Source organism: Orbicella faveolata, unplaced genomic scaffold (genome assembly GCF_042242905.1).
Source record: "Orbicella faveolata isolate gen_17 unplaced genomic scaffold, um_ofav_v1 contig_2, whole genome shotgun sequence".
Lineage (NCBI taxonomy): Eukaryota > Metazoa > Cnidaria > Anthozoa > Scleractinia > Merulinidae > Orbicella > Orbicella faveolata.
The window spans coordinates 22,511,040-22,527,724 of record NW_028301547.1 but is presented as its reverse complement, the minus strand read 5'-3'; the positions used below and the strand labels follow the sequence as shown (position 1 = coordinate 22,527,724).

At 39.9% G+C, this 16,685-nt stretch overlaps 3 protein-coding genes across 4 annotated transcripts; 1 reads left to right on the top strand and 2 right to left on the bottom strand.

Moving 5' to 3' along the window:
- Positions 1–356: 356 nt before the first annotated feature.
- LOC149112468 (uncharacterized) lies at positions 357–6,361 on the bottom strand. The gene is made up of 6 exons (XM_089290349.1): positions 6,167–6,361; positions 5,085–5,221; positions 3,347–3,476; positions 2,446–2,525; positions 1,769–1,848; positions 357–1,279 (listed from the first exon to the last, which is right to left on the bottom strand). The coding sequence occupies exons 1-6, from the start codon at positions 6,247–6,249 to the stop codon at positions 1,049–1,051; spliced, it is 741 nt and encodes a 246-aa protein (XP_089146475.1). The 5' UTR covers positions 6,250–6,361; the 3' UTR covers positions 357–1,048.
- Positions 6,362–6,377: 16 nt separating this feature from the next.
- LOC149112467 (oxidoreductase-like domain-containing protein 1) lies at positions 6,378–12,128 on the top strand. Of its 2 annotated transcripts, XM_089290353.1 has the most exons (4): positions 6,378–6,470; positions 6,534–6,589; positions 9,125–9,179; positions 9,999–12,128. In XM_089290353.1, coding segments are annotated over exons 1-4 (363 nt in total). In that variant the 5' UTR covers positions 6,378–6,469; the 3' UTR covers positions 10,250–12,128. The 2 variants fall into 2 exon arrangements, with proteins under 2 accessions (XP_089146479.1, XP_089146478.1); XM_089290352.1 differs by having other exon boundaries at positions 6,378–6,589.
- Positions 10,368–15,961, bottom strand: LOC149112466 (uncharacterized). Its single transcript, XM_089290339.1, has 2 exons — positions 15,683–15,961; positions 10,368–15,555 (listed from the first exon to the last, which is right to left on the bottom strand). The coding sequence occupies exon 2, from the start codon at positions 15,514–15,516 to the stop codon at positions 12,169–12,171; it is 3,348 nt and encodes a 1,115-aa protein (XP_089146465.1). The 5' UTR covers positions 15,517–15,555; positions 15,683–15,961; the 3' UTR covers positions 10,368–12,168.
- Between the last annotated feature and the right edge of the window lie 724 nt (positions 15,962–16,685).

Sequence of the window (16,685 nt, the reverse complement as noted above, 5' to 3'; positions counted from 1 at the left end):
GGGTTCCTAGAGACGCCTTTCTTGTCTCAATGGATGTTACTAGCCTTTACACGAACATCCCACAGGAGGAAGGCATTGCTTTAGTATGCAGACATACGCGGAGTTCCATGACTAAAACCCTTCTATAGCAACGCACTTTGTAAGAGAAATGCTCAGCCTCATTCTTAAAGAGATCTTTCCAGTTCAATGGATGCTATCTTGAAGCAAAACACAAATAAACCACTTGAGTGGAAACGGTTTATCAACGACATCTTCTGTTTGTGGGATCACAAGCAAAGAAGATATAAAAATTTTTAATTGAGAAGGCTAATGCACTGGGGACGAGAATGGTCTACGCACCTGAATGCGCAACTCTGTTGATGGCAATTGAATCGAGTTTATTTTAGTATCGAGACAACTGTATCTTTCAATAATTTACATCGATCTCGGGATTCACTCACTGGTTCCTCAAGTAAATTGTTGCTTCTTAATTGTTCCTTCTCTTTTGCCGTAGATACCACTTCGTACTGTTTTCTGAATTATCGCAATTTCAAAGCTGAGAGGTAGCCACTGTATTGAAAAAGTGTCATTGTTTCCCACCAACGTGCACTAAATTATTTATTAAACTTTCTTTCTAGATGTAAATCCCATCCATTTTCAGTTATTCCTTGTTGTAACGTGTACGTTCGATCTTACACTTGCAAATTGTGTCACCAAAACAGTTCGGTTTAAATTACAAAAAAAGACAGTGGCGGATCTAGGGGCGAGAACCGGTCCCTCCTTTCTTGGGTGAACAAAAAAAGTCCCAGAAGGAGGAAAAGCCGGCAGGACAAGCAACCTGTAACCTGTGCAAGCCATAGGCAGTAATTTCCTCACAATTGAAAGACAGCCAGGTGACAGATAACTTGTGTGCTTCCAAAGAGTTGGTAATAACTGTCAATTCCTTGGAGATCTTTATCTCGAGCTACAACTTTTTCGCGTTATACGAAAACTTTCGCAACAAACTTTTCATCGGGACTTGCTGCTGCGGATGCAATCCACGCACGACATCCACGCAACTCTTTTTGCTTCACACGACACCGTTCTTTTCTTGCAGACGTTGTTTTCGCATCAGTCTGTACGCCATTATGGCGCGTTCTCTCTCCTTGTCAGCTTTATCCTGTTCAAGAGCTGACATATGCTTGCGTTTCTTGGCTTTCGGCAGTCCAGCACCTACTGAAGTCTTAGTTTGCGCATTTGTGTCAGAGTTCGGGTCTTTTTCTTGCGAGACTAACGAGTGGAGTAACAGTGTCTTCGATCCCTACCACAAGGAAAGGAAAACACATAAAAGAAACTAGGCAATCCTCTAGCACTATCATAGTCGCATAGTAATTATTTTGAATGACCCCCGCCCCCCGTACGCGCTATATTTTTTCAGACACCCCCTCGTTTGAAGCCTGTTTCTTGGCACGTCCCCCCTAAATCCGACCAGCACCCCGCCCCCTTTATCTCAGAAAAAATGAGCAGTCCCTTTAGTCATTATTTGCATTGCTACGCAATGCTTCTCGGTAGTGGAAAGATGGGTCGTGTGATGAGCCAAAGAGAACTGAAAGAGAGCTTTCAAAGGTTTTCCAAGGGTTTTCTGACAACTTTTGTGCCATTAACTAGTATCGTTTGTATATCAACAACAGAATGTTTGCCTGCATAGAATGCGTCGGAAAATTTAAGATCATGGAGCAGTTTCACAACTTATGTAAATGAATCACTACTTTCGAAAAAACCGTTTTTCTTGATCAATGGTTCTCGATACCTTCTTTGTTTGAGCTGCTTTTCTGGGTTTCGCTGTAAGAGAAGGCGGCTGCATTACAACATCTCCAAACCGAACACTATCTGAAAAACACAAAGGGTAAAAATGGCGCCTAATATTCCGCACTTTGTCAGACTGCATTGCTAACTTCTTTCCACTGCCTCGTCACCAGGCATCACTACGTTAAGCTCATCCCCAAAGCACATGCATTTTTGGTGAGCGGTGACCAAAAGAATATCAGCTTCTGAGAATAAGATTGTCACAAGGTGCAAGTGGAATTGTTTTACCTCCCTTCCATCAAGCATGCACTCGGACCTTTTTTCCGCTCTTTACCGACACAATGTAAAGCATCTTCCCGGGTATGGGGGCCATTAGATAGCAGACCCAGCGAAGGCCGAAAGCCAAATCAACTTTTACCTCATTGAGTTGCTATAACAGAACCCTGATTGAAATTTCCATTAAAAATCGATTTCCACGATTTGATTGCCCACTTGTTTCTAAATATTCCTCCGAAGCTTCGGAAAGGCGAGGAAACAACGCTATTTTGTAGACGACCCCAGGCCATTGCACTCTAAAGGCTGATGGTGTACAGTAGCTCAGCCAATTAGATTGCAGCATTTGCATTAGTATACTAGAAGAATTCTACTGATAGCTCTTAGTCATGACTAGATTACAGACACCTTTCGTAGGACCTAAGCAGGTATTTTCTTCAGATGACCTTCTCTTTTCTTTCATCTTCTGCTTCCTTTCATTCAGATGTCTAAGAAAAAAAAACAATATAAAATCCAATGAACACAGTACACATTTAAACCATACCACGCCCCTATGTCATGAGAATTCTTAAAAGATCGTTTCAAAGGATTACAAACAAAAATTAATATCTTAATATTATTGACCACTCTCACTTTGGGGCAATGACGACTAATTCTGAATCAAATATTACAATTAAACATAACATATTTCAAGAACTCAACTTAGGTAGGCCAGTTCTTCTTGGTTATTTACAAAGCATAACTGAGGAGTTGAGCCCCGGACTACCAAGGACGAATTCAAGGGGAAGGGCTTGAATCCACTTCCCTGGATTAAAAGACCAGACTGAGTGCCTTGAACCCCTCAAACACATTGCTTCCATGATTTGGTGTATTTGTGTACCGGGGATGCTTATCATTAGCTGAAAGAACCAATTGGGCTGGCTGCTGAATTTAAAACTGGTGTTTTTCAACATCAGCAAGCCAACCAAAAGAAATTTTGCAGTGTTTAGTTTGCAGATCTGTTATAACATCAAATATTTTCCAATGATGGGACACTGGGAAAATGGGAAAAACAACCATTGGAGTACAGAATTTTCTGATGATACCATGCATACTAATATAACCCATAAATTCAAACCAAAGATCTCAGAAAATTACCATTTCAGACATGTCAAATGTTTTGGTAGTTTTATTTCAATGATAAGGATCTTGGAGTGAACACAGACTTTGCACAAGACATTGTTTGAAAAGGAAGCCCTGCAACAAGAAATTAAAGGAAAATGACAAGAGAAGAAGTCAAGCTATCACACGACAGGGAAATTTAGCTTACTTTCTTCTTCCATCTCTCATCTTCCTTGATGCTTTCAAAGATTCTCCAACCTCCACAGTGGCTTGATGGTCAATCCTATCAAAATACTGCTTCTTGCTTTCTCCTGGAATTCGTTGAAACTTTGTCATTCCTAATCAGAGTGAATGTTTACGGAAATGATCAGAAATGTTGTTGTAATATTTTATGATTCATTTTTCTTAAGTTTTTATTTTCTCTGGGCTAAAAAAAAAATTCATGTAGATGTGTAATCAATAAATGTATCTATTATAAGTGAGTATGTATTAATAAAAGAAAATCACAAAAAATACAAGGTACAAAAAGTTGTGCAAGATGATGCTGTTCCTTTTTCAATGTATAAGATTAGATTAGTTTCTTTCTCGACTGCTGTTCATAGTATATATCGCAAGTTGGCTTTCAAAGCTTGGTGGCTTCAGGCTGTTCTAGGCCTTTGTTTAGTTGGGGGAGCAGACCAAAGAATGGGATAATTCCATAGAATGATGATGGCAAAAGAACATATTGAGTTTAGGGGTAAGGGGAACCTCCTCTATCCTTTGAGATTTCCATAAAATTAATCTGTTGAATTCATACTATAATAAGGTTGCCTGACCAAAATCAAAATATCCACCTACTGCAAGCTTCCAGAGCCATTGCAGTGTCTTCCTCAAATGAGGAAAAATACCTTCTCCCACACTGAATGCCATTTGTCTGCCACACGACAATGCAACAGCACTTTATTGACAATTCCATCAACATCACAACGATAACAGAATCAGAGTCAACAGCAGGAAAAAACTACCCAAATGTTGATACATTTCTATAAACTTAGGCAAGCACTCACTAAGGGGTGGGAGGGTGGGAAAACTGTTGCACTGTCCGGCAAGAAAAGAAAAACTGAATTACACGTCCGAAAGTGAAACTGACATCCTGACTCGTACCCAGGTCCCCCATTCAGTGTGAGAGAACTTTGTTTCCTGCCTCTTTTGCAAGCTCAGCCAGCAGGAAAAACATAACTATCACATGGTCTTTGAAGACCAAAGTCACATGGCAAAATGTTTCGCTACAGGACCGGAAGTTCATTACCATGGTATCAATTGCTCTACAACTAACCTACACGGAACTGACCATTTGGAGGAGACTAAGGTGGCAAAGTGATAAATTCCAGTTTGCTACTCAAACTGGACAGGTTGTTAGTCCATCACAGGTGACGGACTTTGCCCCCCCCCCCCCCACCCCCCTCCCTTACCTATGAGCATTTTTATCACCTTACAATTTTCCAGTGACCATATTTTATCCCTGAGTGGAGATAGGCACATAATTTTTTTGAGAGTAAAGTGGCTTGTCCAAAAACATCAGAAAAGACACAGGCTGAGGTAAAGCCATTGGTTTTGCAGGTAGCTAGTTGCTTTCCTTTGTTGAGGGTACTATAATATATTTATACATGAAATTATAACTAAAATTAATTTAGTTAATTTTCAGTACCAAGAGCATCCAGAGATGTAACCAAGGGCCAGCTGCCGACTAATTTCACCGGCTGAAGCATAATTTAAATCTGGCTGAGATTTCACACAAAAACAACAACTTGCAGAAACTTTGAAGTTGTCAAGGACAGAAAAGCTAGCTAGACTTGTTAATGAGCCACTGCTTACACCTAAGTAGAATGTTCTCTAAGCCACATCCCTGGACATCCACCTTTGAGAGGTTCAACCATATCCACATTAAAATACAGTTTAATTTGTACCTTGCTTCTTTTTCTTTTTAGCAGTTTTCTTCATGGTGCTTTTATTCTTCATGACCAGCTGTCTTCTAAAGAGATCTTTTGCTGCTCTAGGCATTTCTTGTTCACTAAGCTTATCGTTCTTCAGCACAGGTTTGTTGCTAAAAATAATTTTGGTATAACACATTTTAGTTCAAGAATACTTACCTAAGCTACATGTGGTATAGACTTGCCACAAGTCGACCTTTGCTTAGTCATCACTTTGCTTAATTACTGCCCTCCAGCAAAGCAAGAGGTAGATCTTATGAAGTCACGTGGGGCAGAAACTCAGCAAGTAAAGATGCTCTGTCTCACAGACCCTGAACCTGATTGTACTATTAATACTAATTTAAAAATGTTTGGACAGCTAGCCTTCAGTCATCAAGCAACTTTTAAAGATACAAATCTTCCTCAATTTTCCAAACTAGCATTAATTTTCACACTATAAAAACTGAGAGAATTAATAACAGAGGTTAACAGTGTTGCAGGTAGTTAAAGCTAGAGATTGATGGATTTCTAATTAGTCACGACTAGTGACATGTATTGTGATTTTGGCACCAATCAATTATGAATTTACTGTTATGTTAGTGAAGCGCATTTTGGGATCAGGAGTGGGAAGTTTGAAACATTGTCAAAAAATTCTTCAGATCTTAATAAATCTTCTTTGGATGGCTTTGAATCTGGTTGGGCTACCTAGAAAATCCTGGCACTCTCAGTCCTCAAAGGATAAATATCTCTTGCCTGTGATTCACAAAAAGTTGACAGGTATAAATTTTTAAGGTGGTCTATGAGTCACATGTACTGCAAGTAGCGCTAAATATACCCAGTCCCTTTCAGTTCTTTCATCATTCTGTAGTGACAGTTGTTTGATTTCCTTTCGCTGCTCAAGGGCGAGACAAAACGGCGAGATTTGCCCATGAAGAAAACGTAAGAATATAGATAAGCTTAGCTTAAGCTTAGCACCGTTTCACCCAAAGCAGTTTTAAACTAAACGTACATAGTCATCATGTATAAGTGAGCTTTTTTAAAATTACATAAAAATAGATTATCAAAATCGAAATACTCACCTGATTGAGGCGTTGTCTTTCCTCGGTCCTTTGTAAAATGGATCACACGATTTTATTTTCTTATATCTACTCATGCGGCCCATTATGTGAAGACAATGTCAACAAAACTTCCAAAACCTTCCAAAACTTTTATGCACGTGAGAGTTGAACAATAGAGATTTGGAGTCAGCGGAAAGAGTTACTACAGCGTGTACTCTTACTTGAAATGTAAGTTTTTGCCGTCCGTTTAGGCTTGGTAACGACTGTTCAAGATGGCGGAAATCGCGACAACGCAGAACAGAAAAAGATGAACGTTTTTCCTGGAAAGAATTGTTGTCTTACTTGATCTGAGTACCTTTGGAGAAAATTCCGGAATTTTTATTGTGGATGTTCCGAATTGTTCGTCGCACGTTGCAAGGAAACAAGTTCTTGACGTTCACAAATGTGAGTGAAATAGGCCGGTCACTACCAAATACTTTATTTGCATACATCCCAGCCGTCCTATACAGTCGAAGCTCTCGTAAGTGACCACCTCGGAAATTCGAAAAGGTGGTCGTAACTAGAGCTGTTCGCTTACAAGAATGAGCTCTCGTAAGTGACAAGAGCTTCAGAAACTCATTAAAAAATCATAAGGAAATGACTTTGAACTTTTTCAAATACCTGTACAATACTGCACTGTGCAAGATCTTTATCAGTGAATCATTAGCGCAGTGTGCAGTTTCATCAAAGTGTTGATTTGTATGTGTAAGACTCTGAATGGTCGCTTACAAGAGCTTAGAAACAAAGGAAAAGTCCTGCTGGGTAGTCCCAAATTAAAAGTGGTCGCAGTCGTTTACTTGAGTGGTAGCTTACGAGAGCTTTTCATTGCGAAGTTAAAATCACAGTTCAAACGGAGTTTCACAAAGGTGGTCATAACTGGAGCTGGTTGCTTACGAGAGTGGTTGCTAGGAGGGCTTCAACTGTATTTCATAATTTTCCTATATATGTTTCAGGGCTCGAAAAAAACCCCGTCCGGTCATCCGGGACAAGTAGATTTTTCCTTCGGACAAGAAACTTTTTCTCCTTGCTTGCCCTATGGGCAAGGACCGAGGCAAGCCGTTCCCCAACTAAATTTTTGATGACGATTTTGAGAGGAAAAGGTAAATTTTAGGTTCAAGGGTAATCAATACAAGTCTTTAGATGAAGCTTGACGAAAATTACAATTTATAGCATTGTTTTGTTGATTGCGTGACACGCACTCACGGCTCAGAAGTGGTTGTCTAGCACGTGATCAAAATCTGCCTCGGTCAAATTTCTTTCCAGGATTAAAAATAGCCGCGTTGGGCACGAAAACGCGGTAGTTATTCCTTACAATTTTAGCAATTTTTTGTGTGTGCATTTTCCAGTTTCTTTGTACAGAACTTAACTCAACAACAATATATTAAAGCTGTAGAAATTGTACGCAAAGAGGAGCCGCATATTTCTACCGCGAAAACGAAGCCAGTATTTTTGATGCTAAAATCGAGGTAAACCTTTGTTTTCGGTGAAACATGCAAGTTTGCTAGTGATAAAATACTTGGGCACCGCTGCACAAAATGAAAACTATTGTATTATTTAAAAGAAATCGATAAGTAAGTCATCAAAATACTTTCAGAGTTCCTGGAACTATTTTTCATTAACCCAAATGAAAAAATTTGCTCTCGCCGGCTTTTCAAATTCGACACTGCCTGTGTCAGAACTGAAGTGAGAAGGCAACTTGTTGTTAATTCTGCGTGTTATAAATTTCTCGCGCTTCTCTTCACAATGATTTTGTGGAGCTAGAAAAGACGCAGGTGAACATTCAAGGAGTCGAATGCAATCTTCGACGAACTGAACAAATTTATTCAAGGCTGTATAATAACAAATTAAGTTAATTACTACAAACCGTACAACTTCATAAAAGTGGAATGAAGAAGTTAAAAGTTGTGGAAGTATTAAAATATAATGGCGTAAACATGAAAGTGATCAGCACTAAGAGGAATACAGTCAAGATGGGTTTGTTACATTAAAACACGCCCGTAGTTTGACTTCCTTTTTTGGGTTCATGAATTATTAATGAGTTTGAAAACTTGGGCAAGTGGGGAAGTGCCCGGGGCAAGCAAAATTTGAGAGTTACTTGCCCAATGGGCAAGGTGGAGTTCAAATATTTTTCAAGCCCTGTGTTTTATAGGATCCTGTAACACTTTTATAATTTGCCAAAATCTCCTACATTTCCTATAAATACTACTTAAGTGAAGTAAATAGGAAATTAAAGAAAGGAGGTCCAACAGTTTAGACTGAGTTTTTATTGAGTGTATTGGCTGAATATATTGTCCCCTGTGGTTTGATGTTATTCCTGGACAATGTAATCAGACTGGGAACAAGTTGTTCAAGATATTAGGACTGCTACGACCTGTTTTCATGGTTACATTAATAATTAGATGTATTACTTATCACGTATTGTCTTCTTGTCATATTATAATGCCTGCATTTTTATAATGTGACTCATATTGAGGGGTCATATCCAATATGTCACTTGAGACATTTCTTTACAAAAATACAGGCAAGCCAGGCACATTGATTTGATCTTCTTTTGTGGACATAATTTCCAGGAGTTTTTATCTCTTTCATCTCACATGAAATGCTTGAGGTTACTAGCAGAATTGGGTCTCTAGTTTTCCTTACACCTCAAATTCTAAAGGGTGTGGCATCCCTTACCTCCAGAGCCCCTTGGGTGTGGAGGACATTTGTAACACAGATCACTTAAAGTAAGACTATAATCAAATGCTGAAGTATCTTTTTTCATAACAATTGGAAGAAAGATTGTCATGACATAGCTATTGATTCTGCAAGCAGGGAAAGAAAGACTTCAGGTGGACAAACTGGCTGATGAGTACACTGATATTTAGATCATAACTTATATGTATGGATTTAGCCCTTATGGATTTAGCCCTTATGGTTTTGTCCTATCTATTTTACCAGCATTGGCAGGGTATCTATAGCATTTCTTCTTCAAGCAGAAGAATAAGTGGAGAAAGTAAGTGAAAGTCATTCAATATTGGCTTAGAAAATAATACCTGTTCAGTTATGTTCAGTTCTAAATCCTGATTTCTCATGTCTATGCATTTCTGTTGGTGTTTATTGATGGATTTAAATTCCTCATCCCTCTTTGCTAATGGAGTTCTTTTGACATAATACAGTTACAGTCACTCCAGACAAGTCTACAGGTGGCTGTTTCCAAGTCACCATTTGCCTCTAAAGGTGTCAAAGCAAGTCTTCATGTGAAACTACTCATATTTTCATTTTCATGGAACTCGAACTTATTTTTATACAAATAGTTTTGCATGATGACTTATTTCCAAAACAAAAGCAAAAGGCAACTTAAGAGAAAAAACTTATGGATCAATAAAGGACTGCCAGGGCTGAAAATTCCAGTCATTGTGGTGAGGTTCATGACTGCTAATTTACAAGTGATGTGGAGGTTCTACTTTTTCTGCCATTTTCAAAGAAACAGTGAGAGAAGAACTGGAAATACTTTGCCCTACTGGTACACGAGTATTTTTGACAGAATTCAAAGTGTTTGGAAATTTTGTGAAATACTCTCATGAGTGTTATTTAGTGAATGGAAAATAAGATGAGATGGTATATCCAATCCAGTCATCTTTGTTTAAACTTGACAAATTAAATGAGTTTGAGAGTTTCCAGGGTGAAGTCGAGGTACAGTAAGACCATATCCACTGTTTGATCATTTTTTTTATTCTCATCACCTGTCTGTTTGGAAGTGAGTGTATGTTCCAAGAAGAAGTGAGCTGTTGATCACTCTTGGGTCTGAAAGCGCTCTGGTATTCTTTTACAGGGTCGCAACATGCTGTTCCATTGTTAGAAAAAAGTGACAGCACCAACAGTCCAGAGAAGAACTCACCCATACCCCCTCCCCCTCCTCTGGAGCTGTGCTGCATGAGTGGATGCCAGAATTGCGTGATGATTCAACATGCAGAAGAGCTAATGAAAATGTATGAAGATAACTCAGCTGCAAGAGCTGCCTTGGAAGACATCCCAGATGAGAATTTAAAGACATTCCTCAAAATGGAAATGAACCTTAAATAACCTTAAACTCTGTTTATCATAGTGAGCGAAAGAAAAACAAATGGTTTGGACTCTTGGGAATATACACGTGCAATTCTGTATCTAAATTAATTGAATGAGAGCTAAATGTCACAAATCATATTGTGGTCGTAATATTTATTTGGATTTAGATTTTATGGATAAATTGGTACTGTCAGATTGCTTATTATTTACAGCTGTATCTTGTTGTGTTCAGTTGAATATGTTAGATCACAAATTACCAATTTGCCAACTACCAGAGGGTGGCAGTCTGACAGTCATGCTGTATCTAACTGGATGATGTACAGTATCAGCATAAAATGACAATTCTCAGATTACGTTAAGGTGGCTCCTCAGGGTAATCATTTATCGCATTGCACACACTAGCGTCATGGTTTGAAAGCTGGTTTTGCATTTCGCTTTTTACACCCAGTCCTCTCAAACGTATTAAATGTAATATGCAATGATGAAGTAGTGTTTACTACCATCCCTGTTAAAATCTTGACTTTTAGTGTTCAGTTATAAATGGTTATGCCCAAACAAATACATTTTTTACCATTCATGTGGCTGTATTTGTGATTTTATTGAATTTCCTTTGGTGAAATCTTCCAAAAAATTCACAGTACATCATTGCTTTTTGCGGCCATGTTGACGTCATAAAATATTGAAAAACAATGATGTGAGCATGCTGCCGAGTGTACACAGATGACTCAGGCTTTTGTCCTCAGTGGACATGCAATTGTGCAACTATAGGGAGCCACCTTAGGCATTGTAACAAGAATTCCACACATTGTCTGGATGTTGCTCCTGGCTCAATAAACCACAGTTTACTGTAGTTTCTGTTACTGTGCAGTTTTTGGTATAAACACAGTCATGTGTGAATTGGCAATTATCAATAAAAGTTGTGGCCTGCATGTAAGGCTAGTAGGACATATTCTGTACATATTTCGTCTCACTTTTACAGTTAGCTCTTGTTAACCGAGCTTCAGTCTGTATGGGAAAATCTTGACCAAGGTCATGAGTACAGAGTAGCTGACATTTTGCTTTTGCATGGCGATAAGCTGAACTTATATATGCCAAAGTTTGCTCTTCCTCTTTACTTTTTTTTTTTTCTCACAAGGCTTTTTGGCACTTTCACTAATAGTTTTAGATGAAAATAGTCAACATTTTTGTATTTTAGTTTGCAACTTTTTCACCACAAAATGTAACTGGTCTAGACTGCGGTCTAGATGAGAAAATGTAAACTGCAGTCAATGTCAATTTCAGCCAATCAAATTTGTGAATTTGGTAGTTCCTAGTTCTTGTAAGACACAGCCATATAATGATTTTACTTGCAAACTGAAAAGATTACTTCAACTGGCACTGTTAACTGTATTGGAATTTGAATGCCAGGTGCCACCAAAATAAATGTGCCCGTTTCAAAATCATTACACAACAGAACTGGGTTTAATCCTGTTATTATGTATTTGGTGAAAACCATGCTAACATTATAACTAGTAAGTACCTTTGCTTGCACAAGAAAATAATACTCCTTGAGCACCAAGGAGAATTGTACATGATTGTCAAGGGGAGAAAAAACATTTTGTACTAAGAGTTTTTAGCATTTTTTTTTCAATACATGAGAATAACACAACAATTATAAATTCAAGCACGGCAGTATGATTACTTCTTACAGTTCTAGTGTTTCAAAGAACATCCAGTTTCCATGTAAAAAATAAATTGTCAACTAAGGAGCAAATGATGCTAGGCATAAAAAAGTCATATCATGTTAACCATTTTAAGTGTCAAATTCAGTTGAAATGGAAGAAATCTACTGAGAATATTTACGTACACAATGTTTTTGTTTTTTAATTTGGTCACTTAATAAAACCTCAGTCTCTGATTTTGTGCTGCTTTTCCTTTGCATTTCAATAAGAGCAAAGCTACAGATAAGACTGAAAACAATATCCCAACAAATATAGGAAACCCAGCCATTTGAGTTCACGAAGTAATCTGAAATCATTCCCTAAGTAATCTACTTCTATTGCCCTCATCATTACACGGGTAGCAACAATATAGGGTATACACAGCCAGAAGAACTTCAAAACCCCCTCTTCGGGGTCATGAACATAGTCTCTTACATACTGACCTATCAGGCTCACTACAAAAAGCACAATACATTTGTCCAACGGCATAGTGAGATTAGCGGCATTCATTCCTGATCTCTCCCAGTGTGCCCCAGAAAATGGATAATTCAGAATTTGCGACCTCCTGACGGCCATGGCCAATGAAGACGGAGATTGAAGGCTGCCACTTTGATGGTTTAGGTCTGCTTGTTGCTGTGAAACTCGTTTTAAACCTTCATCTGCTGATTGGCACAACTGGTGGCTCATGGGGAAAGACTTGGAGTAGATCTCCAGAGCTTGTTGAAAGTAGTCGGCTGCGTAATCAAGCTCACTGCATTGTTCAAATACCATTCCCAGGTTAAACATAGTGTCGCCTAATTCACAATGGTCACCTGGCAAAATTTCCTCCCTGATGTTTCGTGCACGAAAGTGACAGTATTTGGATTTCTGCATTTCACCAAGATCCATATACAACTGACCAAGATTACTCAGCAATTCTGCCATTGCAGGATGTTGTTCATCCAATGTTTTCTCCCTAATTTGCAGTGCAGATTTGTAACAATCCATGGCTTTTACAAGTCTGCCTTGGGCTTTGTACATCAGACCAACATTGTTGTAGGACTCGGAAATCAAGAAATGCTCAGGAAAGTATAGTTCCTTTCTCATTTCAAGTGCTTTGTTGTGGTACTCAATTGCCTTATCAGTTGATCGTAATTCACTGTGCACGATTCCAAGATTGCAAAAGCAATCAGCAACACGAGGATGGACCGAGCCATATGTCTTTTCTGCCAAGTCCAATGCTCTTTGGTAAAAGTCCTTTGCGGTGTGGGGGTCACCTAATACACTGTGAACAGATCCAAGGTTATTAAGTGAGGCAGCAGCAGTGGCATCTTCATTACCATGAAGCTCTTGTCTCATTGTTAGAGATTTGCTGTAGAAGTCCATTGCTGTTTCAAACTGGCTCAGACTAAAACAAGCATTTCCCAGTTTGTTCAAAGAATCTGCAATCTCTGGAGTAGAATTACTTGGATTTAGGCCTTCAAGTAGATCCAGGGCTTGCTGGTGGTGATCTTTAGCCGTTTCAAATTGCCCTCGTTTCCAATAGACAACCCCTAAATTGTTCAGGATTGTAGCAGTGACAGTCATGTTGTCTTGGTTGTTGCCTTCCTCTTCGCAGTTGGCAATCTGACGAGCTTTCTCAAAGTATGTTTTGGCTGCAGGAAGATAGCCATGTGCACTGCATATGTCCCCGAAGTTAAGAAATGCCTTTTTGTGTAGATTTCTCTCATCACTAGTTATCAGGTTGTAGTTTGATGTCTCCAAATGGCTGCTCAACACTTTCAAATGGGGAGCCATCATTTTCGAAGAGAGATGAAACTTTAAATCAAACTGGAGCAGATTGTGTTCAGCAAAGGTAGATAATGTGTCAATGTAAGACTGCGTGAGCACTGAGACCTCTTCGTCACTACACTTGTCAAGAGAGTGGCTCTTGAAGACATCATGTACGACCTGGTGCACCTTTATTAGAGGTCTTGAACTATCTTCTGAGAGAAGCTGCATTAGCAGAGAGCACCTGGAAATTTCAGCAGTGGTCATGTCCTCGTCGAGGTCTGGGTCCTGCTTGGTTACAAAACTGACAATCATGTCAAGGCCAATGGGTGCTGGAGCACACAAAGCTAGAAATCGAACCACATGTTTAAATACTCGATTCTGGACCAGCTTCTGTGATGCCAGGGACACAGCTGAAGTCATTGATGACGGATAGCTCTTGCTCGTCCTTTCGTAGACCTTTTCTGTCAAATTCCGCTTCCCCATTTCCAGTTTCTTGAGGTAGTTCTTCCAAGTGGCACTGCCAGGTACAGTGCTTGTTCCACCAGCATCCTGCAGATAGCGAACATAGAGTGCTGCAGAAGCAATGGCCAAAGGCTGGTAATCTAAGGCTTTTAAAACTGAAAGTTCATCTTCCTCATCTTCGCATGAAAACTCGCAGATATCTCTTAGAAGATGCAGAGCATCGTTCGTTTGCATCCCCTGACTTAGGAACACTTCTTCGCAAAAGGGGTCACTTAATGGTATATAAATACTGTCTTGTGTGGTGACAAGTACTTGTCCGCAATCTCCCCACTCCTCTTCCTGTGGCCAAAAGCTTCTCAAGCTCTCAACCTCATCAACATTGTCAAATATAAGCAACCAGGTAGAATACTCCTTAACTTTGGCAGAAACAAGGGTTTTCAGATGCAAAATTTGGTCTCTTTCCGTCAATTTCGAGTCTCCCCCTGTGATGCTGGTGATCGAGTATTCTGTGACGCCAAGAGCACGAGCGAACTTCATGTATGAAACCAACATTGACTGTTCACTTTCAGCATTCAAGGTCATTACAAATGTACTACCGTCCTGGTTATCAGCTGCAAACTTTTCCCCAACTTGCCGAGCAATCTGACTTTTGCCACATCCTGGGTTGCCCGAGAGAAAAACTGTCACAATGGAACCTTCGTCATTCTTGTTTTGCAGGTCAATGAACATTTGCATGATTTCTTCAACTTCCGTTTTGCGTTCCGTGACTGCGTGGGATGGCTTAACAGGAAGGAACATGAAGGATTGAGCTTTCCCCTGAATCTCCTCTTCCAAGACGAGAATTTGTTCTTGAAGCTTTTGTAGTTCTGCGGTTGGAAAGCTTCCCTGATTCCTTATGTTTTGCAGCTCTTTGGTGTCAAGATTCAGAGCCGTAAACCCGTTTGAAACCAGCTGCAAATTAGCTTGAAAGTCAGCATCCAGAACACTGGGTTGAGAAAGGTGGGCACAAAAGCCATTGCGAAAAACTCGCAAATCGTTGATATTACTGGCAACTGTAGGACTCAACTTAGGTCCAAACGAATCGGAATAGAGAAGCGCAAAGAAAAGGCATGTACAGTCCCACTCGCTTGTGTTTCTGTATCGAATGATATTTAGAAGCATCTTGTTTTTCTTCCGGCTTCTTCGCGATTCCATGCTAAAAAAGTCCTGTCTATTTTTGTAAGTGTCTTTCCATTTACCAAATCTCCTACTGTATACTCTGTCCCATTCTTGTCTAAACACTGACTGAAGTCCATCCCGAATGATCTTGCTCGTGATGTAACAGACACGGAAATAATTCAGTTCTTCCAAGGAGTACTCTTTGTCTGACATTGTTCAAGTTTATCTTGTGACCCTCTGTGACTGCTTAATCTGTTAAAACAAATCAAGTGAGATTTTTAAACGTTCTGGTTAGAGGAAAAACCCCATGAAGGATAAATTGGCCGAACCCAATTTGTTGAACTTAGCAACTGCAGCTGCAGATTACTGAGATTGGTACCTGTATGTCGATGTACATAATGTCTCGTGCAGTGGACATCCGCAAAGCCAATTCCAGCGCTCTGGGATGAAACACACTGAGTATTCTATCACCCCTCTACTCCAGCAGGGCGAACCGCAGGGCGATACCAGGCTATACCGGGGGCGATACAAACGAAGGTCACAAATAGGGTGGAGACGGGGGTGGGGAGGGGTGATCTCGTGCCCAGCTCTCACTGTCGGTTTGGTAAATTTAGGGGCCGAGGCCCATCTTCTCAGTGGGAAGTAGGGGGGAAGAGAGGATTTCTGGCCCTAAAAGTTTCAGAAAAGGGGATTAAATGTGTCATCGCTCATCAATGCTGCTACTAGGGATTAGGACACCAATGACGAACAATTCATGCATATCCCACTTCGAACTGAATCAGAGAGAATGCTTTTACTAGAAATGTAATTGCTCGGGTGACATCTAGTAAGTTCTCTTTGTCTGATTCCCTAACTTCCGAAGTGTTAAAAAATCGATTATGTTGTAAATTTCTGAAGAGTACGTTTGTACGAGAGTCCTCCCGAAGGCTCTCTGCTAGCGAAGCATGGCCACATCGTTAATCGACTTAATCGACTGCAAGAAACAGAAATCGCCAATATACTTGCAAAGCATAGCATGTCGTACTGGATCTCTCCAGTCTGTTTTCTAACAACTAGCAAATGATGTATAAGACCTGCAGGAATCACTACACTCGGGCTACACTTCTTATTTCCATCCGGCACATATTGTTTACGCAGTCATCAAGGATCCAAAAGTGAGGGGAGAATTTGCCGATATTCATAGCCATAAAAAAAGCCAACAGTTAGCAGTTAAGTGAAAGTCCAATAACCATGGTAACCACCTGTCTACCTGTATTATAGTGTAACACCTTGTAGTGAGAACTACCTGAAGTTGTAAGTAGTTGGGGACCGGTCATTATTTGTCGCCTAGGGGGGGGGGGGGGGGGGGCGGAGGATTTTGGAGAGGATCACATGGTTTTCTG